General features: G+C 39.1%; 1 protein-coding gene across 1 annotated transcript; it reads right to left on the bottom strand.

The window, feature by feature from the left end:
• Positions 1–6,282: 6,282 nt before the first annotated feature.
• On the bottom strand, positions 6,283–26,060 carry DCP2 (decapping mRNA 2). The gene is made up of 11 exons (XM_014521097.2): positions 26,020–26,060; positions 25,033–25,184; positions 23,318–23,445; positions 22,754–22,852; positions 19,836–19,988; positions 17,823–17,935; positions 17,565–17,672; positions 16,451–16,580; positions 15,978–16,079; positions 13,813–13,864; positions 6,283–13,117 (listed from the first exon to the last, which is right to left on the bottom strand). Exons 1-11 carry the CDS (start codon positions 26,058–26,060, stop codon positions 12,951–12,953), a joined length of 1,245 nt encoding a protein of 414 aa, XP_014376583.1. The 3' UTR covers positions 6,283–12,950.
• Between the last annotated feature and the right edge of the window lie 1,781 nt (positions 26,061–27,841).

Here is a 27,841-nt window from a genome sequence, read left to right as displayed (position 1 = left end):
CCACCATTTCTCCTTCAACCTCCTGTCTTAAAATCTGGAGGAAAGACCTGCTGTTGCTGTTAACGTCTATTCTATGTACATGTTGGGGGAGTGGGGAAGATGTAAAATGAAAGTTTAGTTTGTCTTTTGCACCAGACTCACGGTTGTCCACAGTGCACACAGTTCAGCACATCAAGGAGGACAAGTCCTGTTAATTTGAAGAAGTTTTACACAGGCAACACTCCTTCCCCAGAATGAGAAAGGTGGTGTTGCATACTTATGGTGTTGATGCATTTCTTGTGACCTTAAAGGCTATGGGTATGTGACTACATGTTTTTCACAGTGCCAGACAGTCTGTGCCAAGAGTAGGTAAGAAGTTGCAGAACAGCTTTTTCCTTCACATCGTATGGTGGCTCTGACAGTTCATGAAAGCGTTGGATTTCCAGTAATAATATATTTACAGCTAAGGTCGTCGTCTACAAGATGGGCCACCTTTGTCACGTGCATAATGTTCTATTGTGTCTTTGCGTGTTCAAGATGTGGAAAGTTCCTCTGCACTTGTTTTGACCAAAAAGGTACCTGTTTGTAACAATATACCTGTTCAGTATTGTATGCATGTGTATGTGTATATGTGGGCATACATATAGACACAGTCACACATGACACAATGTGAACAAAATGGCTGTGTAGCTCATGCAACTTCTACTCACATTGTCCTAGCACAGCTTTCTGGGGTTCATAAACTATATTTATGAGATATTTTTAATTAGTTACTGTTAGTGTGTCTGAAGTTCTTTGTTCAAGTTGGTTGTTTTTTCATGTCATACTAATGTATTGTAAGCTGGAACAGGATAAAAATCTGCATTAATAGAGGCAGGCTGAGGCATGGAGATTGGGTTACCATCTCTAGGTAGCGAGGAGAGGTGGGTTCCGGTGCAGCATGTAGCCTGTGCCTGGATGCCTTGTTTATAGGCCTTTTTTCACCGTTGCTGAGATTAAGCAGATAACAAAACAGTAGCAATTTTAACAGGGTGTCAGCCTGCAGTCAGTTAGCTTTGCACTGTTCATTATTGTAACTACATTGCCTTGTAGGTTACATGTTCTTCAAGCCTGAGATGCTTTCCTTGGCATTGACATTCAGAAGTCATTTGGGATTTGTTTCAGGATTCCTATGCATGGTCACGGGGATATGGATTGTTCTCTAAAGCCTTCTTCAGATCTTAAAACAGAAAATACTTTCAGAAGGCTGTGGCCACGGTTCTGTAAGCCCCATAACCCTCCATTAGCACAGGCCTTTGGCATTTGGGCTGGAATCAGGCCTTGCTACATCTAGACATTAATCAACATTTTGTGGGTATTTGCTGTCCATTCCCCCTCCCCACACTGACTCAGACGGGATTTAAACCGTAATGGTTCTTAGTTCTGACTTCCAGCTATCCTTCATGCTGGCACCTGCCAGTTTTTTCCTTGAACTAGTAGATGTTGATAGTCTGATCCAATGGCAGCTTCAGACAGCAAAAGACCACTTTGTAATTGACTGCACCAGTGCAAATCAAAAAAAGATTTTATAACTTCCAGATGAAGGGTCCCCATTGCTGTTACCATCCACCTGGATTGGGCTAACCCTTCTTCATGGCAGAGCTATGCGATTCCCACCTGCACTCTGAGGTTATTAAACCACAATGCAAATGCAGCTTTTTGCAGCCCTCCCTCCCCGCCCCACCATCATTCAAGCAGTAGTCACATTGATTTCCTGGGGTTTTGAGTGCATCTCTGTCTACAGAGTAGTTTTGTTGAAATGAAGCTATTCTCCCTTATAGCAAAAAAACTGCAACCAGTTTGCTTGGAGGCATATGTTTTTACAAGATCTATCCAGAAAAGTTTCTTGGTCCTGCAGTAGAACGTTTTTCCTCTATTCCAGATGCCAGGTTGCTGGCAAGTGAGCCAGAGGAGGTTTGATAGAAATACGCTCTTACAGAGGCATGCTTTTCTACCGTGTTTCAAAGCAGTTTCTGTATTTTTTGGATCCAGCGCTGTTCTTGAGTTTTGTCATAGCCTTTACTGGAAACAAAATCAGACTGCACATCTTGGAATTGTCCTGGGAAAAGGTCTTTCCAGGTGAAAAACTGTGAATATAATCCCACGTTAATGATGCACTGAGAAGAGTAGACTCTAAACATTCTGTTGTCACGAATCTGAAATGACCATTGAACTTTAGAGGGAGTCAAAGTGAGGTCATTCCAAATAAAAAGTGTTTCACTAAAATCCACATAGGGTCATTAGAAAAGGTTACAGCAGCGCACTTTTTCCTCACTCCATTTTTTTGCTTGCTGATTGCTGCCAGGAATATTTTAGTCCCCAGCCAAAAAGGTAGAATTGCTGATCTTTTGTTATATATACTGTGTAAACTGTCTGAATTCAAATGTACCTGCAGGAGCCCACATGAAGGAAGCCTGAAATTACCCTAAACCGTGTGGGGCAGATTTTCAGAAACAGGTGACTGTGTGCAATCCTGTACAAGACCCCAAACACATTAAGTGCAGTGTACACAAAATGATGCAAATTTACATGCTTTTGCAGGCACAGGCACATGGATGTTGTGCATATGCATTTCTCTAGTTTAGGAAAATGCAGCCTGTGAAGAATAAGTTTGATCAGACAGTATAGTTCTAATCTGGGAACACTTTAGTCTAAAACATGCTTTTGAAGATCAGCTGATGTCTTGGCTGGTTCCCTCCCAATCCTGTTGAAGTGAGGTGTGTGCTAATCTAGTTCACACAGGTTCAAAACCTTTCCACTGTGGTAAGGTCATCAGCCCCTTTTACTGTGCTTATCATTAGTATACCTAAGAGCCTGAGAACTGCTGCATGATGAAAGCCAGTTCTGAAGAGGGTAAAGTTATACCCATGTGGAGAGTTGATGAGTCCAAATCACCAGTTTGTACTAAGGGAAAAGCCTACATTAACTTTAAGTGGAGGTTTTGAGTGAGTAAATGCAGTAGAATCCTCCTGCTTATGACTAAAATAATCCTAATCACTTGCTTGTCCCATTTAAAATGACAGAAGTAATGCAAAGCACCCCCAGACAATGGTTTTGTAATGTAATTTAGTCTCCCTGTTTCTCAATGGTTCATTAATTAGATTGGCTGTTTGATTGCTGTATCTTTCACAGCTAAGAAAACTATAGTTGAAGGAGAGGCAACCACAGCTAGCAGTCTGGCACTTAAGCTGTTTTAGTGCTTATAGGCATGTATTCACGTACCTGTCTGCTCCGACCTGCCACAAATCCAGCCTGGCAGAGCAGACTCAATTAATGGAGTCTGCAGAGCATGCGAGCTGATGTGCCCAGATACATTTGTATAAACAGTGAAATGTGTCAGCGTGCAGAAAATGGAGACCGTGCACTTTTGACTAAAATACCTTCAATGTGTTAAAAAATGCACCACCGCCATTTTCTCAGCACTGACGCACATTTCGCCATTTATACAAATGCATGCATCGCAATACCAGCACTTCTAAAATTGCCCAGTGCTGCAGCGCATGCATGTGTAGAAATGCCCTGTGTTCCCAGTAGTGACCACATCCTGTGCTTCATAGATGGACCTGAACAGATGGACAAGGCTGACATATTTTATATTAGTTGATGTTTTGTTATATACCATTATCTAAATAAACAAATAGTTATGTGGGAGTAAGGTTCAGAAGATTGGTTTATTAACTTGAACTAACTATAGATCAAATCCAGAAAAGTATTTGAGTGCCTAGCTCCTGTTTAAAAGCCTAACTTATGTTTCTGCATCTGGTCCTTTGTGTATATGAGCTGGAGGAAAGCATGTCACTACACTTAAATATCCTCATTCCAGATAGCCCTTAAAAGTGCCTTAACCAATTAGGTTGTGGTCATGGTTACTCTCTCTAACCAGTGACTGTTTTGGTAGCTAAGGAAATGTGGAGCAATGTCAACAAGGAGTGAGAGATTTAACCCTTTTAGTTTTATGGCTGCAGCATTCACTCAGGAAGTGGAATGGAGATAGGGGAGAAGCAAACCTGGGTGAGTGTTATAACCAAGAAGCTATTCAATAAAAGGAAATTAAGGCTACTACCACCTCCAGCAGCAGGTTTGAGTTAGTGGGCTTTGGAGGAGAGGAAGAATGCTTAGGCCCCGGATCCCATTAGGAGCCTAGTTGCTCAGCCTGCTAGGTCATTTGGCTGGCAAAAACAGAGAAGTGGGATTTACATTTTGGACTTGGGTTGCTGTCCTTCTGTGAACCTTGCCTGTAATGTACACACAGTACATCTCTGGTGTTTACCCTATTTATTGTGGAGTTGTATGTCAGTCTGCTTCTATTTACGTTTGGCTACAGCATGTAATTTATTATCACTTGTTTTAGTTACAACTTAGGCAGACTAACTGGATTGTGACAGGGAACCTGAATTCTCTGAGGAAAAATACTAGTTCAGTTTCTCAACATTTAAGATACTAGGATAGACATTTAGTGATGATGTAACAAACCAGTAACATAAAAAAGTCGAAGCCTCAACATAAATTGAAGAGTATTTGTAGGAGACAGTGTTAAGTATCTGACAAAGAACTGTGGGGCTCTCTGAATAACCCCATCAGCTTATCAGGGCTACTTTTCCTCCAGCATGCTCCAGAAGCTGTATTTTCTATTTACTGTTAGTACAAAAAGCATCTATTAAGTTTCTGATATTCTACCATCCTAAGGTAACGTTAAAAGTTTTGAAATGTTGCTTTCTGGTACAAAATGTTACTTTATAGAAGTGCTGCTTAACCTATGAAAATCTTTTTATGATAAAACCTTGGATGTGGTTTTGTTCAGTAATAGACTTACTATTTTGTACTAGGGAAAAATCTCTATAAACAAATTCAGTCTGTTTTCTTATGCTCTGAGATGGTGTCAGCACCTGTTCTCCGTTTGGGATTTTATTAAACAGAGCTATCAAGACTAGGGTTGGGTGCTCAACTGGTCATGAGTCAAAAATTGTAAAAAATGGCCAACAGGTCCAAATAAACACACAGAAAACACATTTTTCCATTAAAAATTTGTCAAAAAAAATTTTTAAATCATATTTCTGTCAAGAAAACTACAGGAAAAAAATGCAGGGTTTTTTGTAAAATTGCTATAATCTTTGACCTGTCGACTGACTGGCTTGCCAACCCTAATCAAGACGATAGCTACCATTAAGTGAGGCTTACTCAAATATTCAAAACACTGAGGAATGACCAATACATTTTCCAACCAGTTATTATGGATTATATAGTCAGCTTCAACTATGCCAATTGACACCCAGGAACTCAAATTTAAGTAGGTTATTTAGCAGACTTCTCTTTCAAATACATTTTAAGCATCCCCTAAAGGTGGATCTGGCATAGACAGTTTTACCATGTCAATGATTCGAGGCAACCCAGCCAACATTTCTTCCATAAAAGTTTTAATAAACAAGCAAGACAGTTCTTGTTGTGGCAGACCATCCATGTAGGAAAGTCTTAGATGTGGTTATCACGCTGTCATAAGGAGCAGATATGGCATCATTAGTTAGTATGTTAGAAAAGGGAGTAGGGATAGGACCAATTGTGAAACAGTAATCTTCTGCAACAGTAAGTAACATCTATAAAGAGTGTGTGTTTCATGTTAACATTTTTTGTCCAATACTTTAGTTAGTTCACATAGGTATTTGTTTTTGGCATTCAAGTGGAAACTAAGTATGCAGCTGTATGAAACACCAGCTTGAAGTCTGCATTTTTAGTCTCTGCAGATAGATGCAAGTCACCTTTAACACTACAAAATTAACTCCGACTTTGATAATGTCCATTAGCTAAATGGAAAAGAGTTGGACTCTGTAAGTTGCTCCAAGTCCATCTCTTACCAGAAAAGTGCAACAATACCTGTTTGTATTTTTTGTTCTGACTTTTTAAAAAATAAAAATAGAGTCTGTCACACAGCGCATGGGATTTTATACTTCACATTATGTTCTGAAAAGTACTTTTCTAATTAAAGGTATAATAAAAAATCCCTTTTACACCAGCTTGAATGTATTGTTAGTTATTACAAAGCACATGTGATTTAGTTTGCATAAACATCTGTACTGTTCTACTGTTTTATTGGAAGTTTCTCATTTAAAAGATGTCATATAACAGTATGTTGTAATTTGAGACTTTTCTTCTTAATGGATTTGCTTTAAATGTGTCCAGCTGCTTTTTAGTTTCTTAGCTGCTGTAAAATAGCTATTCTGTGTTTATTTGATATATAGAATTGTAAAAACTGCATTTATTTATACAGAGACATTTATAATACTTTTATTTTACAAATGTTCTTATATTCTGAATAAATTTCTAATGCTAAAGAGTGCTGCTTTTTTTTTTTCTTGGTAGCTTCAGCCTCATCTCATTCTCCTTGCCTCAGGATGATACTAAACAGTTCAGTACTAGGCCATGAAATCAAGGTTAATAAATTATACAGTCCAAAATCCTTATTAGTTAATTTTTCCTCTTAATGTAACAAAATGGCATAAGAATCACAATTGTGTTGTTTCACAAACAGAGTGCTAGGATAATAGGAAAGTCTCTATATGGATTTTGCTACTAGAGCTTTCTGCTTTACCTTACAGCAGCAATTGAGTACAGCTCTATAAAATGTACTTAACATTGCATTTGTAAATGTTTTAAAATTATAAAGCACTCTGGGCTTTATAAAAATCAGATCAGGCCTGAGTAAAAGAGAAGGGTACATATGAAATTTCCATATATCTGGGTTTTTTTAATAAACTATCTAGATGACGAATTACTTTAACTCAAGTACTTTAAAAGCACTAATCTGAATTTGACACTAAATCTTTAGTTCAGTGCACCCAGATGCTATCAAAAGCAGCTTCCACTATCCTGCTCCCACAGCTGCTTTATTTGTAAATTAATACTCTCCTTAAAACTGGCACATGTAAAATCAGTGCTGCTAACTGGCATTTAAGGCAGTGAGTCAAAACATTCTTGTGTAAGTTCAACTGCCACAGCAGTACAGAATTTAAGTTTCACACTGCAACAAATGTTCAAGTTATTACAGTAATAATTATCCAGAAAGTAAAAAAAACCTTTAATCTTAACAGTAAAAAAAAGAAAAAGAAAACACTTTACAAATACAAAAGAAATAGCCTGTGACTAAATGTCGACATTTTAACAAACAATGTGCTTCAATGTCTGGATCAAGAAATGAACATTAAAAAAAAATGCTTAAAAATACATGATCTATTAGTACAATAGACTTTATGGGTAGTTACAGATCTTATCTAAAGAAGAGCTGAACAAACCATGCTTCAACTATCTCAGAGAAATTAAATAAAACCTGTAACCTTTCATGTTTATTTAAACGGTATGGACACAGCACCCAACACCAGTGAAAAAAATCTACTAAAATCTAGAATCTTAAAATGTTACAGTTGGGACAGGCTACATCCCATTGGTAACACAACAGAACACTTCATTATTGCAGACCAAGTCTTTGCATCTCCCCAGTTTTCTGCAAGACAATCACAGGAACTTAAAAGCAACCACAGATAAAACAAGTTATTTCATGCTGCACAAAGAAACAGCTGTACTGCACTTGGTTGTCAATACAGGATGCTATCTAGAAACCAAAAAGCTCTTTGAATTTATTACCATATAGTTTAACTTTTAAAACATTCCCTACATAATATCAAGAATATTCCAACATCTTAGAATCAAAAAAGTAAACCGTCTCCTCCAATAATTTGACAAAAGTGTCCTCAGGAGATTCCAACATATTCTTGTTGCCATCAGGAAATTTTTACATGGTATTCTGAAATATGTAAGATGCTTTTATGTATGTGAACTTAAAAATATAAAAGCCTTGCTGAATTTCTCATCAAAACTTTGTGGTACTTTACACATTAGAATGAGTTAAGTATCTGCTTCAAAACCACAACCCAAACTTCAGAATAGCAGAAGTGTGTTCAAAGTTAGTTTTCCTCCAACTGATACATTTCAATACCTTCAATGCTCATGCTCCACAAAGAGTTTGTCAAAAATTCTACTGTACAACTAATGGTGGTTTTTAATTTGAAAAAAAGATAGCAATATTATTTCTATATCACAAGACCTTTTTTCCTGCAGATACCCAACAGTAAGTACAATTTTCTCTTCCTCTCCCAAAAGAAGTCACTTAAACTAACCTCTTCACTGATAGTCAAGTAAAAATTCCTTAAATTCTATCCTTCCCTGCTCTCCAAGACAATATCCTGCATACCTTAGCTGGTGAAGTAGCAGGAAAGTAGGCTTTTCTGCCACCCTGGAGTCACTGACATCCACAGCACATGCCAGCATTCTGGTTTCTTTTCTACAGATTGCATAGAAGAGTCACAGCAGAGACCAGGAATCAGTTCCTACTTTAAATTTAAAGTGAAACCCAAACCTCAGATAAGCCAAGCACATGAAAATTTGCTCTTGCATGATCTTGAATGCAGCAGTGAAGTAATTGCTACATTTACGGTGTCTCACTTTAAGGCTTACAACCTACTTGAACCAGTAGTGAATTGCACGCTCAAAAGAGCACAAGATATACTGCATCACCTATCAATGCTTATGTACAGTATAAGAACAGTGCAAATGCAAGCTTTTAGCCTAATCCTCTTGTTCTTTCCATTCTCGAACAAGAATATTGCTACAAATATAAAACACATGATCACAGCTTAATTGCTGTACAAGAGAAGTGAGCTGTCCAAGCCTCATTTACTGTCAGAGCACCTTCATAGTGCATGTTCTGGCAGGGTTGAATCAATTCACCACCCATAAATGCCACGTCTTAAGTAATATTTTGCTGCTTCAACATTAAGCCGTTAAAATGGACTCAGGTTTCAGCCTACTGTAATCCCCAAAGCAGCCTGACACCAGTACCAAAATGTTAACATAATGCACAAAAAAAATGATGCTGGAAACTTTAAATTGCAAGCCTGAAGTACTGATGTCCATGCAGAGATAGAAAAACTTGATTTGGGACTGGCAAATTACACTAGCCCATCAGCTAATTGTTCCAAAACGCTTTTGGGTTCCCAGCAGGTGGTATTAGAATAAACTCCAGTAAATGTTTGGTTTTAAGAGGTTATTGTAGCATGAGCTGAGCTCATACCTTAAGAACTTGTACTAATGTTGCACAGCTAGTTACAAAGCATGCCCCAACAACAATATTTCATGCCACTACATAGTAGAATTTGGATCCCTAGCTTTGATTCTTGCTCTTCAGAGCAGCAAGAAATGAGAGCATCGGCATATATACTGTAAATCAAACTGGGAAAAATACAGCATCAGAACAGTGAACGCAGCAGAAAATGCACTTTTTTGTAAGAAATGAGCATCTGACTGGAAATGTTAGCAACAGCCAGACTGCAATTTGCCTTAACATTAAAGTGTAATAGTTACACATGCAGCATTAAATAGCCCACGAGTAAACACAGTGAGAGCACTGTTCTTGTCATTCTCCAAAGTAAACCAATAACAAGGAGCACGGGAGGAAGCCTGAAGTTCTGTTAGAGACTCCAAGTCGTGCAGACATTATCTAAAAAAGACTTACTATGAGCTAACAATACAGAAAGGGAAGTTTTTAGATTGTGAAATAAAGCTATTTATTCTTCTCTCCTTCTGTACTAATGTTTCTAGAGCTCAATGTTTAAGATACAGCTGCTTTCAGCTGTATGAATGCATACCGAAGACTGGAAATTTAAGACCTCCAAGTCACAAAAACATGCATAAATTAGACAAATTAGTTACAAATCCAAAGCCCCCAAATTAATTTCGCCCTCCCCCCACACTAAAAGAATTAGGCAAAAACATACATACAACTAACGACTGTAAAAAACAAAAATAAAAAACCCACAAGCTACAATAAATTAAAAACAGTTTATGCAGTACTTAATTCCATTCTAGATTTCCAGTACCTGCACTTTGCTTTTTGTCCGTTAAACCTTCTGTCATTATTTCACAAGTCCTTTAACTCCGAGGACACAGAACAACATCCACAACCTGAAGAGCCACTATGGGAAAGGGTTGCGTTTTATTTTATTCCAAGCGCAAAGACTGCCAGCCATGCTTACTCTTTGAGCATCTTTAAATGAAAAACAAGCTCTTGGCTCTCAGAAGTCCATTCACAGAGTTTAACTAGAGACTGTGGACTCCCCAAATCCCACCACTTATTAAAAAATAATAATAATAAAATAAAATAAAATAAAATAAAAGGTTCAAAGAAAATTCATTCACCCATTTGCTTTCATCACCATTTTAAAGAAACCCATGTAAACTGTACTCCTGCACTCTGGAATACATGTATAACTATAAAATGATTCATTTAACATGTGTGCGATCATGAAACATACAGAGAACACATAAGCTAACAATTCAAACTGTTCACAGCGCAGGGCACATGGAACCCTCAAGACAGGTCGTATGTCAGCACATTTAATAAGCTGTTTCAGACACCTCTGAGAAAGAAGGAAACTGATGCTGATACACATGAAAATTTTGTATGCAACTCTAAAACACAGTACCTTTGCACAGAGGTGGAAGTTATTGCATAATTATCACATTTATTTGCAACTCACATTAAGGCTAGATTTAATAAAACCGGGTCTTTTCTGGAGCTCGTGTATGGGCTTAGCAAGGAAGTCAGGTATTTTTGTACTGAAAAAGACCATCGCTTAAAAAAAAAAAAAAAGAAATGACCTGCACTTTGTAACCAAGCTGACAGGGCAGAGAGTGCATATTCCACTTAGGGATATTCTGCACAGCTATTTCTCTTGAGAGACTTCTCCTCTCACTTCTGACAACCATTATATACCCAAGCTGTTAACAAACAAGTTACAAATGTAAAATGAGTTTTGTTCTATCAATGTATTTGTTTGCCTTTTTAAAGTCCCTATTTAATCTCTGCTCCATTTAGAAGCGTTACAGCAAACACCCCTGAAAGTCAACCTACTACAATTAAAATTTTTCAAATCTTGATTTTCAATCATGCCTTAAGAGTCATCTCCCCCACTGGCACTAGCAGCCTGGAGATGCGAATGCTAACCTCCCATTCATTGCAAGCCAGGCACTTATTGCTGGGAAATCAACTACTTCAGCTAAAAAGAACTTCCCAACCTTATTATCCCAATTTCTCACTTAATGAGAGCACTTTTGCATTTATCAGTGCAAGCAACCTCTGGCTATTAAGTCTGACTGTCAAAAGACTGACCTCTTGCTTTTTTTCAGTAAGAGCCCAGCAAGCAAAGAAAAATGGCTTTAAACCAAGTAACTTCAAGACTTTCTGATCCAAATGGGAAAAATGTTGAAGTCAATTTCTCCTATTAACTAAAACGTAAGAGGTCTAGCTTCTCCAGCTAACAAAATATTTTACCATCATTAAAAACTCATAAATTGCATGGCCCCAAGAAGGGGAGAGGCAAAAAGGTGAAGATAAAAATAAGCTGTGTAACTACTTATTGAAGACTAAAACAAACTAACAGGCAACACAGGTACTTGCAAGAACACAGAGATTGCATGAGATAAAAAAGGCTGCCTGTGAGTGAATATACATTCTCTGGTCAGAAGACTCAGCCTTGGAATGACCAAAGTCAATTAAGGCATTCAGCCCTCCAAATCACACACCCACTAACCTTTATTTATTTCAGAGAACAGTTCACTTGAAGATATACAAAATACAGTTGTTCATTGCCAAGATAAATGTTCCCCCATAAGATCCTCTGCAGTAAGTTAAAATGTAAGTATTTAAACTCCCTCAGCTGGATCAGAATGTAGGACTAGTATTTTTTTAATGTATCACCTGAATTGCTACTGTTAATTTTTCACATCTTTTATATTGTTATTAAAAGGCTGTAGCTTCAGTCATTCTCAGCTAGTTTTCAGACACTGAGATGCAAGTGCAATATAAAATTCAATACTATTGGATATATAAACATACATTACACTAAAAACCCCTAAGGACAGTGTAAAACACTATAATGGACACTTAAAAAAGGTTATTGCAAACCTATAAGCGGCACATAAGGTATTCTCTATCCAGTCAAACATTTGCCTGGATGCTTCCTCCCTCCCAAGATCAGAGGGTTATTTTAGATTATTACTGAATATAAAAAAATGTTACACAAGAACCCCCTCTCTCAGAAGTTAGTGTCTCCTAATTTCTAGATATTAGCTGCAACTAAACAGAAACTGCATCTGATTTTCTTCCAGTCAGACAGTTCTTGTGGACAAAGATATGATGCTAGGTCGTGTGAAGTGGCAAGTTCTGTCCATCACAGGTATCTCCACAGGAAAAGCTGCAAGTCACGGCAAAACATAACCCAAAGGATATAACTTTGAATCCTACTAATTGCAAGTCATTTTGAAACACGTTTCCATATAAAGAGAAGACACTCTAGGCAGACAACTGGGGAGGAGAAATGTGCAACTTTAGGTTTTGTCGTTACTGGGATAGAGAATACAGGAGTCCTCTGAGAATTACTTTCTTTGCCATTGCTATACTATTGCCAAGTACTGGAGAATAAAGACTGAATATTGCAACAGCTTTACATCATAGCAGGCTAAAAGTTCAGTGTTAGTGTACTGCCAACACTAAAATATTGCAATGAGTGACTTAAATCTAAATGTGCAGCAAGTTTTAACAAACAAACAGAAAAGAATGCCCTCTAATGTACAGCTAGGAACGAGCGAACCAAACACTGGAAAGGTACTTTTGTAGGTAAAGGCTATACTGCATTTAAAGTGCAACACTTCACTGCCACTCCCATACTGCAAAAAAGAATGAACCCTTTAGATCACCATACCAGTCCCTGCATTGCATTAAAACAAACACACAGAAAACTCCTGAGTAAAAGTAAGGCTGGATTAAAAACCCACTCAACTGCAACAGGTAAGTCTTTGATTTCTGTTCCTCTAGAACAAGCTTGCTGTCAGAGGTCAAAATTTTTCATGATGGCATCATGGTCAAACTTGAAGCTCAAGAAAGCTCTCGACGAGAAAGTGAATTTGTAATGGCCATTACATGCCACAGAGTGTCCCTCTGTCTGTTCTAGCAGCGGGTCTTCACTGGAGCAACACATGTCATAGGCTGCATCTGCTTTAAAAAACAAAAAAGAACGAAAAACTTAACTGCAGAAAACCTTAACAGCTATTGATCAAGGGGATTATTTGATAATATGCTTGTATTAGCTTTACGTTGCTGTACAAGAAACTTGTTCAATTAATATCAAATCACCCCGGCAGCTTGGTTAATTTGGTCATGGTTTCAAACAAATAGGGTGGCAAAAGAATCCCTCACCTTTACTGGCCTTCTAGTGGTCAAAACTGGCCAATTTCATAGGAGCTGTAATAAGTATTTTGTTTTACACACAACAGTAAATATTGTCTGCATATCACAGGTTTCGGGGGTGGGGGGAGCTTGCTGAATGTTGCCCCACTTCCAGGGCAGAGACTGAAGAGCTACTCGCTGCCCTTGAGAGGGACTGGCAATTTCAAGCGTTATCATAAACAGCCCTGGCCATGGTCGCCCATGAACAACTCTGTATTCTGTAATCCCGCAGATTTCACAAATAAAAAAAAACGAGTGGAAACCCTGATTTAAATAAATGGTTTCTCTTCTTGGCATGAGCTGCAAGAAGTTGATGCAGTTCTAAAAATTCAGACTTTTCCTCTGAAAAAGTTGCTTCATTTAACCTGCACCTTGGTATATGTAAGACATGGCATCCCCCATGTACAGAACACCTTCAACCCTCAACATGGTCAGGTGTGTATGGAAGTTAGGAATACACTTACCTGTTTCAAAATTATCCTGAAGTCTTCGTGGATTAAGCTTTTTTTCACATTTCTGGTTAAAAGAATGACCACATTACACTCTTCATAACACAGATCCTAATTCTAATCAACTCACAAGGAGATGCATACAAGCTTGGACACTCTTGAATTAGATAAAGAGAAATAAAAATCAACATTGAATTTAGCTTCTTCAACTTAAAACAAGTGCAGTCCCAAAGCAAGTTCTAAATTACTGCTCCCCAAGATTACCTAATGAGCACCTCAAACTCTACTACAAATGTTTTGAAAGAATAAAATGTTAAAATATAGAATTAATTTATTTTACAATTCTATATTATAAAACATAAGAATCTTACGTAAGACGCAAGAATTATTATGTTAAGGAGGTATTGGTTTCAGATTTTTTTTTTTTTGAGAACTGAAGGAAAAAGAAAACTGACATGCACTAAAAGCTTTCCTTCCCCTTAATTATTTGCTCTCAGCATCATACCAAGAGCTGTAGACATGCCACTTGTATGTTTACTGTTAGTGCAACACCTCCACACCAATACTTCGGATATGGGAATGTTATTCACTGATAAGTTTACATGATTAAAAAAAAGAAGAAAAAGAAAAGAAAAAAAGATGGCAAATTGGGACTCATTAAGCATGTATATTGAGAAGGGGATTATTCAATCATTCCGGCACTAACCATATTGATGCTGTGCTCCTACAAGAAACACAAGCAGGGTCCCACATAGTCCATAGAAACTTGAACACAGTGCACTCCTTCCCTCATCGCTGTTTCAGAATCACAATTTTCTGTCTTTTAAAAAGGTTCTTCTAGCCTTACAGCCTGAAGACCACCTTCACAACACAAACCAAACTGATGCATTGGCAGGTACATGAGTCTGCAGACAGCCTCCCACAGTGCTGAAGTGTGAACTCCCCGGAAATCTCAGTCAAGGTTCCAACAGACTCCAGGATTCCAGAATTATGGAACATGGTCTTTTCTAAGAGGCCACTGATTTCAGCATTTCTGCTGCAACTTGTTACCTGACATGTTGTTCCCTTTCCCTGCCCTGCTGGGACCCTGCCTGCAACTATCCCTCTGCTTCCCTACTTTCTGCAAAAGGGAAGCTTATTTGGATCACAATGCGTGCTCCCTGCACTTCTACATAACACCAAACAGCAGGGAATTAGGAAGCAACAGCTGGAGTCCAGCTTATTAGCAGAAAGCAAGAAGCAGCCAAGGCACAAACTGACAAAGTGAGTCACATAGCCATAGAAGCCTGGGAAGTCAGGCCACGTTGCCACTGAGGCTGGCAACGTGCTACCTTCTTCCCTGGGCATTTCAGAGTTTGGCCAAATTAATAATACTGTCGGAACGAGGGCACAAGGAGTGAAGCCTGGAGAACACGGGGAGAACATCTCCTCAAAAAGAACCACCGTCAAAAAGAGCATTAATTTGATGTGCATACTCTTCAACAATGAGCCAGGGGAGGGTGCTTGTGTGAGTGCAAGAAAGAGTATCCAAGGGGAACACAATATGAACTTTGGGGCTAAACATTACTGAATTTAGTCCTACTGTGGCATAGGATATATAAGACTCTGGGGTAGAATTTTCCAAGTCTACAACTCCAAGTTCTAGCCAGAGAGGAAGCAAACATATTTTACAATTAATATGTAGTTTTTCCATGCAACAAAATATGTCATCACACACACAAACCAATTATATGTATATTTTGACTTGGCATCATATACTAGGCATTTATCTGGCAAAGACCTAGAAAACCACAGAAAGGCCTGACTGCTATGCACTGGAAAGAAATGGTTTTCCACGGGTGATATCTTTTGCTGGACTAACTACATGCTTAGGATCAAGTTAAACAAACTTTCAAATTCTTCACCAGATTGAAAGCCTTGCATTCAAAAGCTTATCTGACTTGTCTCACATTATACCTGAACCACTGTGGCTACAACATAGCTCCAACACCATTATGCACTAGAATTCGCTTGCAACAGGCTACCCAGAGGAATTCTAATACGCAACGGTCAAAGGACACTGTTCAATTTTGTCTGCTTTCATCACTGGGCAATCTACTGTTTACCACCAAAGCTTTAGTCTACACTTAATTAAATGTCACCAAAGTTGTCAATGCAACAGTTACTGTTGTGTATCTTACCAGTGTGTGGTTCTGTTTAGCTGGCTGGCTGTGGACCCCATTTGTCCTCTTCTTTTGGTTAGGAGTGTCTTGATATTGCTTTCTACCATTGCCCCTCATGTTCTGAGTCAGCCATCATGCCCCCAAAGAAAGGAGTAAATATTAAGATTAAACGTCAGCAGCATGCACCCCTGTACTATGACACTTGCCAAAAGGCAATTTTCACCTAAATGTCTCAAAGTATTCTTGACAATAAATATTTTGCAGATGAGAAACTGAGGCACAATAAAATTAAGACAGCTTCTCACCCACCAGGCAACCAGAAGAGGTGAGAGAAGAAATCAACCAAAGCCCTATCCCCTGCTCCAAATACCAAAGCCTTAAGTAATAATGGTTCCACCACCCCTTACAGTAACAAAAGCCAAGACTCTGAATAAGTACTATCAATTTTTAAGGGCCCAAACAAGCCCAATGGCTTCAGAAACAAAGCCTACCTTTATTTTTAAAACTTCAGACATCTCAGAATGATTATATGGCTTCTGTGGTTGTGGCAGCCTATGCTTTGTCCACTGGTCTCCTAAAGGCCCATCTGCAAACACCTGCTGACTATAACGAAGTTTGGATCTAGCACATTAAAAAAACAAACAAACATTTTAGTTGCAAGCAAATTTCAAAGCTATTCTGATCAGAGCAAAAATGCATTTTTTTTTGCTTCTGTAGTAAGGTGTGGAAGTAAAATGGAACTAGAGAAAACAGAGGTATAACTTAGTATTCTCCTCATTTACCATTTGTTTACCTGGAAAACAGCTGGGCAGTAAGAAAAAAATATTTCCTGTGCTTTGAAAGGCTAGGGTATTTATCAGATAACAAGAAAACTCCCTTTTCTCCTATTTATCAAGTAACAAGGAACCTCCACCCTCTAGTGGGACATACCTAGCAGGTAGAGGCAGGAACAGTGACACTTTTACTTTTATTTTATCCAGCAAAAACTTTGGCACTGAACTACACGGAAATGCTGAAGAAAACTCTCTCTTTGGGAGCTGGAGTTAACTTGAGAAGTTGCTGCGACCCATGAACATTACAATATGCTCATTTCCATTTAAAGCCTTCCTGCCATCCAATTACATTCAAAGTTTGACTCCACAAATTACTTATCACACTGATTTTTTTCAAACGCTCCTCTTGCTATCGCTCTAGCACAGGTTTCATTCAGCTGCCTCTGAAATTACTTCACAGTCCCTTTGTTTTTAGTGACTTTTTTTTTTAACTTTGCTCTATTATTCCTGACATTTTTAGAAATCTTATCTACTTGTTCTACCTTTTCTGATAGAGAAATTCAATTTTTTTGTAACACTCCTTCTTTCTTTGTACTCCACATTCCCCATATGGAAACTCAAGACATTCTCTGTTTTGCCATTTTAAAAAGTTTGCCAGATAGCACTGTTTAACCTTTCACCCTATTAAGATAATACTTTTAAACTATATTATAATAAATGTTAATACTCTAAACCAGAAAAAAAACACTTTTGCTTTATGGCCTTTTGTTTTATGACTACTTTTGTATTATGCAGGGCTGAAGACAGGGCTCTAAGTGACATGACTTATTACCTCACTTTTTCCAAGCTGGGTTTGGATGGCGTGCTCCCAGTAGATGAGAATCCATTGTCACTATCAGAGGAGTCTCCATACCTTCGAGAAAGCCAGTCTCTCAATGGTCTGTAAACATTAGCATTAAAAAAAAAAAAAAAATCAGCAAAATCAAGTTTCATCAAGCAAACAAACACACACAAACAAACACACACACAGTCTTTTTGACAAGAAAGGGTGAAATGTTCTGGGCTAGCCTTTGACTTTTCTTGAACATACCTGATAAAGGGAATAGCCATGAAAAACTTGTTAGGTGCCAAACCTAGCTTGGACTTTGGGGTCATGTCATTTCTATGGCATGGTAACTTGTCAATTGAGAACCATTCAATATGCTGAAACACAGGAAAAAAGTAATTACTTTAGTGATGTCTAGAAGGGATTTAAGTGAATGGCACATCAACCACAATGATTTTCTTCAAACTGCAGGAAGGGTTTGAATTAATCAACTATGACAAGAGTTTGTTCATTACCATACCTAATTATTTAAAATGGTACAGTCACTTTTCTGACCACAACCGCACTGTAATGGACACTAAAACATAAAACACACCAAAATGATAGGATAGGGATACCTAAGATGTGGACTATGGTACTCAGTAACTTATTAAGTTTAATTGAAAATAAAGTCTATAATAACAAACAGTGCTTTATTTGCAAGAATGCCATGAAAGGCCAGGGTAATCAGAGGCTACAAATAGTTTTGCAAATTTCTCTCTCCCCATTCCCATCCCCCCCATTTTATTTCAAATGCAAGCAAACAGATCACCAGTACCCACTCATAGGATGCTCCAGCACGCATTATGTCTACATAAGAAAAACTGAAGTATTGTTCTAGTACTGAATCCAGCCTATGGTTGATGACAAAAAAAGCAATCCAAAAAGGGGCAAGATAATTGTTTTCTAACATACGAGACTTTTATAACAACAAATATGATGATTCTATTTTGAACTCTGCATAGCATGCCATTAAAATGAATTAAATAAAAATAAAAGTACTCTGAAAACCCATTCAATATACAAAAAACCTCACTTAACCTCTTTCTAGATGCATGCTTCAGCCAAGTTGTGCATACTTTAAAGGGTAAAGAATATTGCAAGGACTTTCCAAAACAATTCTATCCAGTCCTCAAAAAGAAGACTCAAAGTTTAGCTAGATCAGGGGTTCCCAAACTTTTTATGCTGAGGACTGGCAAACCACAAACCGGAAGTGACCACAGACCAGCAAACTGCACACCAGCAATGACCAGCATACTGTGGGCAGGCAGCCAACCCTTTTTTATACTCAGTTGGCTGCCGGTCCTCAGTTTGCTGCTCACTTCCAGTCCACAGCTTGCCAGTCCATGGTCACTTCCGCTCCAGCAGCCAACCATCCTGCAGATTAGCAGCCAACCCTTTGCAGCCCAGTACCAGGCTGCAGCCTGGAGGTTGGGAACCCCTGAGCTAGATCAAATAAAAAAGGCACCTAAAGCAAGGAGACCATCTATACCTCCGAGGAATCTAAATAGGAGGAAGAGGGCATTTGGAATTCCAAAAATACAGATAAGGTTAAAGTTGATCCTAATTTTCAAATACTGCTCTTGAATTTATTTGCATTACAAGAAAAATTCAAATGCCATGAAATGATTAATGTCAACAACAATACCAGAAATTGTTCAGGATTTCTCCCCTTTGCAACAGCTTTCTATAAGTCCACTGAGTACAAATATCACACACAATGGCTGACTCCCACTGCACTCCACACCCCAGCCTGATCCCTGGTGTTTGCTGCACACTAGGATCTGCATTGTATGGGCTGCCTAGACAGTTAGAGCAGCCCCCATTTTGCTTTTCTGGGGTGTAGGCTTCTGCAGAGTATCCTTCATATATTGATATTCCCAGAAGAAACCAAGCACCAAGGAATTTAGTTAAGATTGAATAAAGACTATTAGCTACAAAAATATAACAACAGTTAGAAGAGAGAAGGATGTGCTTTACTGTCACAGATAAACCTAGTACTGGAGCATGCAGGCTATGATAAACGTGGCATCTTAATGAACAGCTGGTCAGCAATCAGTCTTCACATCAGACCTGCAGGAAAATGACAAAACCTAGTGATGAAATGCTGCCTTCAATCTGCATTTGGAGCATTCATCGCCTGTTTCTTTTAATATCATGCAGGCCCTTAATTTTGATCAACCTTCTTTAAGTTACTGCCAACACAGAGGCTTCAGCATAAGAAATAATTATGCATACCCGAATTTCTCTTCTGGTTTTGGGATTGAATTTTGTGTCCTTTGGAACTCCTGGAATGATGTACAATCGTGCTATCTGATCGTTGATTCGCAGCTCAATGTAGTCATCTTTGCAGATGTAATCTTTGATATCAAAACCAGTTTCTTCAAACACCTGAGCAGCATAGAAAATCCATTAGATTTTGTAGGTCAGACCTTCAAAGTAACAGCACAAAGGTCAATGTTGTGTACATAGGGTAGTGCTTCTCAACCAGGGTGCCACAGAGGTCCTTTCAGGGGTGCCACACAATGTTAGTAAACATGACTCACAAGATAAACCAAGAGAGTTCAAATAGAACCCCAGTGTTAAAACCTTTCTGACCTGTTATGGTCTGAGTTCTTTGCAACAGAATAATTGCTTTATTATTTTTCTGCAGTCAACAAACAAACTAAGAGCCAGTATTTTCCAAGGGGGCCCTTGAGTCTAAAAAATGTTGAGACCCACCAATATAGAGACACTGATGGAAGAAAGCAACAGTATTCCATGAATACAGAAAAAGCATTTCTGTAAAACAGAAAGAAAGAATAAAGGCAGAAAGAATAAAATCAGCTAGTCAACCCACATTTCTCAGAAGTAGAGAATGAGTTAAAAGTAAAGATAAAAAGTAAAGATCATCTGTACCAGGGAAATTGTCAGAAGCCAAAAAGCATGCAAGAGAAAGACTGCTTAGCCCAGGGGTATCAAACATCTGGGCCTGTAGACCAGATGAGTAAAGTGGGACCAGTCCAAGGACCAGATTGGGCCTACGGATCCCTCGGATCCAGTGCATGCAGTGCCCATTTTGAGACCTATGCCACATGAGGTGCACACCCCAGCCAGTCTGGAATCCATGCTGCACACAATGCTCCCCTGGGCTGGTCTAGGACTGTGCTGCATGTGTCCTGGATGTGCAGCACAGGTCCTGGACCAGATGAAGTGCATGCCACATGTAGCATGAATCCAAGGTACTGTATGTGGAGCCAGCCTAACATGGCACATGGGTCAACTCAGACATCAACATCAGGGGCCAGATGATAGGCTTCCACAAGCCAGGAGTGGCCCGGGGGCCAGATCTTTGACACCTCCTGGTAGGCCATTTCCTTGGGGAAAAGATCTGAGTTAGGAAAATGCACCAATCTCCCCTTTATGGGAAAAAGAAAAGAAAAAAAAAAAAAAAAAAAAAAAAAAAGCATATTTTTCATCTTATCCTCCCAAGCTCTGTGCTGCAGTTGCACAATCTCATAACTATAACCACTGTTCTCCCCTCTCCTTATCATCTAACTTCCCAAGCCATGTTTTTGATTGGTTTGTTCTAGTGCATTATTGTACTTTCTTCTTATGTGTTTCTCTAAGTGTTATAAGTAATATTCTGCCTCAGGGGTCAAAAACCTAAACCTTGTGAGAAGGAACATGGGGCTTCAGCTGTAGTTGCTCTCCCCATGCCACCATGAAGAAGCAGCAATGACAAGAAGTGGTGACAGTAATAACTGAGTCCTAGCTCCCACCCACCTGCCTGCCTCTGACCTGAACTGAGCCATTCTGGCCCATAACCTGAAAAGGCTGCAGACAGCTGTTCTACACTGACACATATCTAAACTGGATGTGAAGTGCTGGAACTGGATTATATTACAGATTGAAACAACACTTTAAATACAGCCAGATCTTATTTTTCTTCTTACCTGAAGCTTCCAATGTCCTCTCAAACAGCTCATGTAAATTGGAGGATACCTTCAGAAAATTAGAAATAAGGAGCCATCCCCTAACCCACAACAGGTATACTTAGAAAGCAATGAATTCTAAGAAGCTTGTTCAACCCAGACAGGAAATAAAATGCTTTTTACTACCTTCTTTTGGCAATCCAATTCCATCTCCCAATACCTCCAAGTGAGAGTTTATTACCCCTGTCTTTACATAAGTAAAAATAAAAATAGGACATAAAATTATCCAAGCCGCTTTTACATCCAGATGCAGTGTGTGCCTGGCTTTCTGCAACAGTAAATTCCACAGGCAGGCTATGCACCATAGCTTTATATTTTACATGCCACTGACCGTGACCCTTTGTTTCTATAATAGGGAAGAGCATAACAAGCTGGAACTGTTCATGCATTTTACCATAATAGTGTACTTTTCCCTTAACACCAACTTTTTAAGCAACAACCCCAGACTGCGCAGTCTCAGAAATACCAAAAAGTCTTCTTGTCATCTTAATTTGCCACACAAATATATTATTTTTATGTAAGATGACAGTCTTCTAGAAGCACATGTCTAAAATTTCTATCTCCAAGGCAGCTGGGCAAACTTGTATTGAATCACTACCACAAAAAAACTCTCTCACATTCACTCATTTTTAGTCATTTTCCAAATTGGATCCCCATTTTACTTCTGATGTACATTTCTCTTCCATTGGTCATTCCAAGAAGTTTTTTACATTTTAGTTCCTTCTTCACGAATTGATATCGAGGAAAAGAGATTAATTTTACATCATCAGACAACAATCCAAAGGGCCAGAGCAGCTAGGGACTTTCTAGATACCCAAATCAATAATTACCAGGCCAACCTGACAGATTTAACTGATGTTCCAAAAGCTGAAAAAGTTACTCGCTGACCCTAACAACAATCAAGATACAGAACAATCAAAAAATTTCAAGAACACATTAATTTCAAGCCCTGACTTTACACTGGGCACAGGCTTTTGATTCCTACAGCTGACAGCAGAGGGAATAAAATGCTAACAGCAGCCATATTCCAAAGCAGAAGCTTTCTTTAAAAGGCATAGTGGAATTGCTTTTGGACTTGCATTAACATCCTACTCAGCATGAACAAGTACAACTACTGCTAAATTACTTGTGCACCTTAATTTACGAGTAAGGAAAGTTTAAACAATCATACTTGGAGCTCACCTCTCTAGCAGCACAGTCATGTGGAGCCTCTTCTTTATTTACTTTCCCTTTTGGAAATCCCCAGCCAGATTTTGCTAAATATCCCTGAACCAACAGTACCTGCAGAAAATGAAGACAAGAGTCAGATACCCATTAATCTCACTGCTTTGTCTTAATCTCAAAAACAACGCTTTGGAGGGACCCTCATATGTTCATTTTCAGTAGTTCGTCCACAAGGTTGGCGAAGGTTAGACAAAGAGTTATCAACTCTATTATTTTTATCATATAACATTTCAGCAAAATTTGGAAAAAAAAGGACCATGCACCAGCTGCCTCTGGTACACAGATAGTAAGAACACCCCCACTTCCTAACACACTTCTGCAAAAAAGAGAAATCTACAGAAACATGATAGGAATGTGAAAAAAAATCCTGCTGTATTCTGACGCCATTATCTACGATTCTGAGACTGAAAATGTTTTTCCCTCCAAAACAAAAAATTGCTGGTGTTAGTTAAATCCTAGGTAACATCCCCCCAGTTACTCCCACCTTGTACAAACCACTTCACAGATTGGCTTCAAACTTACATTTTCAAGTGTCTCATCAAGAATAATTGCACCATAGGTTGGCACTCCCATTTTATATTCCTTCCACTCATCTAAAACCTTTTGCACATCTTCACCTTGAGGCAGTAAAAAAGGGCAATGATTGAAGAGTAAAGAAACATGTCAAGGAAATTAATGCTTAACCTGAACTCATATCTTACACATACGTACAGATCTACCCAAAATAAATTGTTACAACTACTACTGTCTATATGGAATAGGGTTTTGTTCTTTTAGATTTCTCTCAGGTTTATTTGAAGCTGAAGTCATGCAAACAATCCAATATTACATTACATCCTACAAGTTGAGGAGGCACATAAGTGCTTTACTATTCTAAGACAAGCTACTTAGAAAAAGTTTAATTAAAAACGGTACCATTTTAGAAATTTAAATAAACAGAAGTAGCCCAACTGGAGTTAAAAAGCAAATTTCTTACCAAATTTAAAAGCAAGTTACACCAAAGAGATGACCCTGTTCTAAACCTATATTTGCAAAGAAAGCACTTTGTTTCATTGAAGCATGGATCCTCAGGACATATCATGGATCAACATGGACACATTTCCTCCCCACAGCAGCTAGCCAAACCACTACCTAGAATCCATCCTTAATCAGTTGAGCTCAAGAATATTTTAATTCTGATTAAATCACTATCTGAGTATCTACTTAAAACACACCTGGCAGTCTTTACTGGCTCATTAACTGACCCAAAAAAACCCAGAACTAGATAGCATACTATACTGTTCTTATGGATAAGGCTCTCCAAACAATCTGTAAAATCAACACGCAATCATACTGCTTTTCTTTCTAATAAAAAAACTCTGTATCAGTGTACAAAAAAAAGTAGTAAGCCAGGACTCTAGAATTTCATAACTTATATGGAAAATATAAATCACATAGAGTGAGTACATACTATCCATAAAGTTACATTTCCTACTTATTACCTCACAATTATTCAAGGAATACATCTATTTTATGGCACTATTATATTCCCAGAAGTAGGGTAACATGAAAGACTGGCCCATCCCCAATATCATACAAATCAGATCAGTTTACAAAGTTTATTTTCAATTACCAGCATTTCAAACCCACCAGCAGCTGACTATAAAATCAAGCACCAGGTTTTCTGCCCTGGGAATCACCACCATTAAGTATTATGGAAGTCAGGACCAGATCTTCCACTCTTATGTAAAAGTATATCGGAAGAGGAAAAAATCTCTGCCGGATACTACCATGGAATTTACTCTGCAAAATTCCCCTTCAAGGAAGAAAGGGTACAGAATACAAACTCTGTAAATTCAAAGGATCAGTAGAAAGAGCAGAAGCCAACTGCATGGATTCATCAGGAACACAAGCTGCAGTTGGTATAATTCCCCATAACTGTATACCAATCCCATCTCCAAATAGGCACAGCCAGAGTTTACATTGCTCCTAGCAGTGTCAATATGCATTTCTGCTTCTCTGTGGAAATCCATCATGTTAGGAAAGAAACATGCCACAGAGAGCACTCTTAAGCTTTCCTTGACCATCACTGAACACTGCAGTACTTTGACAGGAACAAACAGTAGAAATTTTAATAGAACCTATTTTTTTCTTTACTATGTTGTACTGACAGCGATTTTAAGAATAAATCTCATAGCTATACTTCAGTGCACATTTTATACACAAACACTGAAATGACAAACAAATACAAAGGATATCAGCTTTAGCAAAATCTCTTATCCCACACTGAGGTAATCCTGGTGTGTTCTGCATGTAGAAATCCAAGTAAAACCAATGGGCAAGTTCAATCTGAAAGCACACTCTGATCGCATTGTCTCTCTCCTCACTTGGGATGTGCAAAATAAATCGGCTGGAAAAGGAAAATTTAATTAACCAAACGCACACATAAAAGTTTAAGAAATATTTCTAACAAGCAAAATGCATTATAGCAGCAGCTTTAAACAACAATTTATAGGACTCTGGCAATGGATATCCTCCTGGTGGTCTGTGATGGCTAGAAAATTATATTCAAAAATTTGCTTTTAGGAATTGGTTTGTAGGTAAAGTAGATATTGTATTAGAAAAATGGTCTAGGGGAATGGCAAGGGGTAGCTAGTTTCTAAAAGCCTGTTTGTGACAAAGTTTCACAGTCTTCAAGGCAGACGCTGTGCCTGAGGCTAACAGACAGGTGGGCATACACACCCTGGGAAATTAAAAACATCCAAACAGCGTTCCAAAACATGAGATAGGCTTGCCACATAGGAGCTAAGTCACAGGGACCAGCTGCAGATCCCTGGGATTCCCAGTTTTGGTGGACGGACCAAATTAGAAGCCTGGGGCATGCCCAAATTAAGACACTGGTAAATTACCAAACTAAGATATGTGCATGTGATAGGTTTAGGAAACAAAGGAATATGCTGACAGAACAGAACACGGACAGTATGATGACCACAGAGAAACCAATCAATGGTACCCAGAAATGAAGAGTCATAAGAGGAGAAGAAGAAGAAGAAAAAAAAAGAGGGATTTCAGAGCAGCAAAAGGTCCCCCCAAGGGGAGAACCCAAAGCCACCATGGACGGAGGGCACACCACCAGCCCGTTTTACCCACCCCACTGGGAGGGTGGGCCTTAGTCCTCAACCTCCAAGACTGCTGACATTTAAGCAAGACCCACAGGGTGAAGCTCACATGTTGGCCACGCATACCTTTCCTTTGTGAACCCACAGTCTGGTAGATACAGAATCATGTGTTTGCCTTGCCTGCATTTGCCTTGCCTGTCCCTATCTGCTATCACTGTGTATCAAAAGAATTTGCCCATTATTGAATGGAAGAAGTCATAGTCGGTCTGAGGTTTTGGGTCCACCTGGAATCTGAGTCATAAATCCAATTCCAACAGTCTGCCCAACCAAAGCTTTTGACAATCAGATAGGGAAGGCTTTAGAGTTAGCAGGCAAGTGAAAAGTCGAGAACCCTCTCCCCCACCCCCCCATGTTACAAGAAAACTAAAAACAAGTCAATTCAAAATAGACTATTGTGAGAGCACAGATCTAAATACACAGCTATGTTTTCAGAATAAATGGTACGGGACAAAATTCAAAAAAGTCAAATGAATGCTATACCAACAAAATGCTCCTATGGCCACTGTCAACTTAAATATCCAACAAGAATGTGTCTCCTCACTTGTTAATGCCATTACAAGCTATTCAAATACTGTAACTTTAAAATGTGATTTATCTTGGCTATCTCCTCCTATGAATTTTCCCTGTGGAGCAGACAGTAAACAAGGTAAATCATTTTATTTTCCCACTCTACTTTCTGCTCCTCATACACTGCACAGAACTGTCCAGCTTCTGAGTGAACAGGCACTAGAGGGCCCTCAGCCACACACTGCACAGACCACAGACCCCCAAAGGCCATGCAACCCACATTGCCCCTGTCCACACCTCAGGAGCCCCCCAACCTGCTGCAGGAGCAATCTTCCATACCACAACAGCCCCCTGACATGTTGCAGGAGCCCCCTCACTCCATACTGCAGGGGTACTTGATGTAGTGCAACATGCAAGCCCTCCCCCACTGCACCACAGGGCCCAATGTGCTGTGCCATGCCACACAAGCCACCCACTGTACCATGCCAGCTCCCCACAGTGCTGCACAGCCCTACTGTGCCACACAGACCCCTGCACACATGGCTGCCTTGCGCAGGGTCCCCAGGTTCCTCGAAGCCCTCGACCCCATGGACCATATAACTGGACCCTGCCCCCTGCAGCAGGTGCAAGCAAAGGAAGCTGGAGGATGGAGAGGAAGTCCAGGGACTCCAACAGTAGTAGCAAAAGTGCAAAGCCAGGAATGGTATCCAAGCCAGGAGTCCAGGAGCTGCATGCAGCCCGTGGGCTGTCAGCTGAACAGGCCTGTGCTAGCTCATGTTGCAGCGCACATTTCTAGACTTAAGATTTATATTCAAACAGTAAAATTTCCAGTTTTAAATAAATAAAACAGAATCATCTTAAAGTTCATCATAGCTTATTGTTTTCAAACTTAAATTGTTAAGCTTAAGCTATCCAGCAAAGTCTCTTCAAATCTAACTTCAGACACCTGCCAAATATGGACATGGGACACCAATGCTACAGCTAGGAGCCAGAAAGTTACCTTTTCAAAATATGCTTTAGCAATCTTCACTAAGTATAAACAGTCCTGTGCAAAGAGGGACCTTACTCACGCCCGTGATAGTGATGGTAACTTGCTGCAGTAGCAGTATACTTTGCCAGAGAGCTAACCCCTTGAAGGTCTGATTTATTTATTTATTTTGAATTAGGTATCCCTACCACTCCCACCAATAGCCATCACACTAAAGATGTACACTGGAAGGTTAAAGAAATATTATTCTTTTTTTGTGTGTGTGGTCATTGTGACTGTCTGGTAAAGAAGGCTTGTCATTATTGGCAAACATCCTTTTGCAGAGTCAAAAGTCAAACATGGAACTGAAGAGTCAGCAAGACATAGTGTGACCAGATTAAAAAAGGAGAAAGG

The sequence above is a fragment of the Alligator sinensis genome, unplaced genomic scaffold (assembly GCF_000455745.1).
Source record: "Alligator sinensis unplaced genomic scaffold, ASM45574v1 scaffold225_1, whole genome shotgun sequence".
NCBI lineage: Eukaryota > Metazoa > Chordata > Crocodylia > Alligatoridae > Alligator > Alligator sinensis.
Note: the sequence above shows the minus strand (reverse complement) of the source record. Positions and strands in the feature narration are given on the sequence as shown.

Bases quoted from the DNA above. Each gene is read 5' to 3' on its own strand.
- DCP2 (XM_014521097.2), bottom strand. From the start codon at position 26,060: ATGATTCTGTATCTACCAGACTGTGGGTTCACAAAGGAAAG. The intron at 25,185-26,019 runs GTATGCGTGGCC...TTCCTTTTCCAG, and splicing joins TGTGGGTTCACAAAGGAAAG to CCGATTTATTTTGCACATCC. The intron at 13,865-15,977 runs GTAAGATACACA...TCTTTTAACCAG, and splicing joins CTAAACAGAACCACACACTG to AAATGTGAAAAAAAGCTTAA.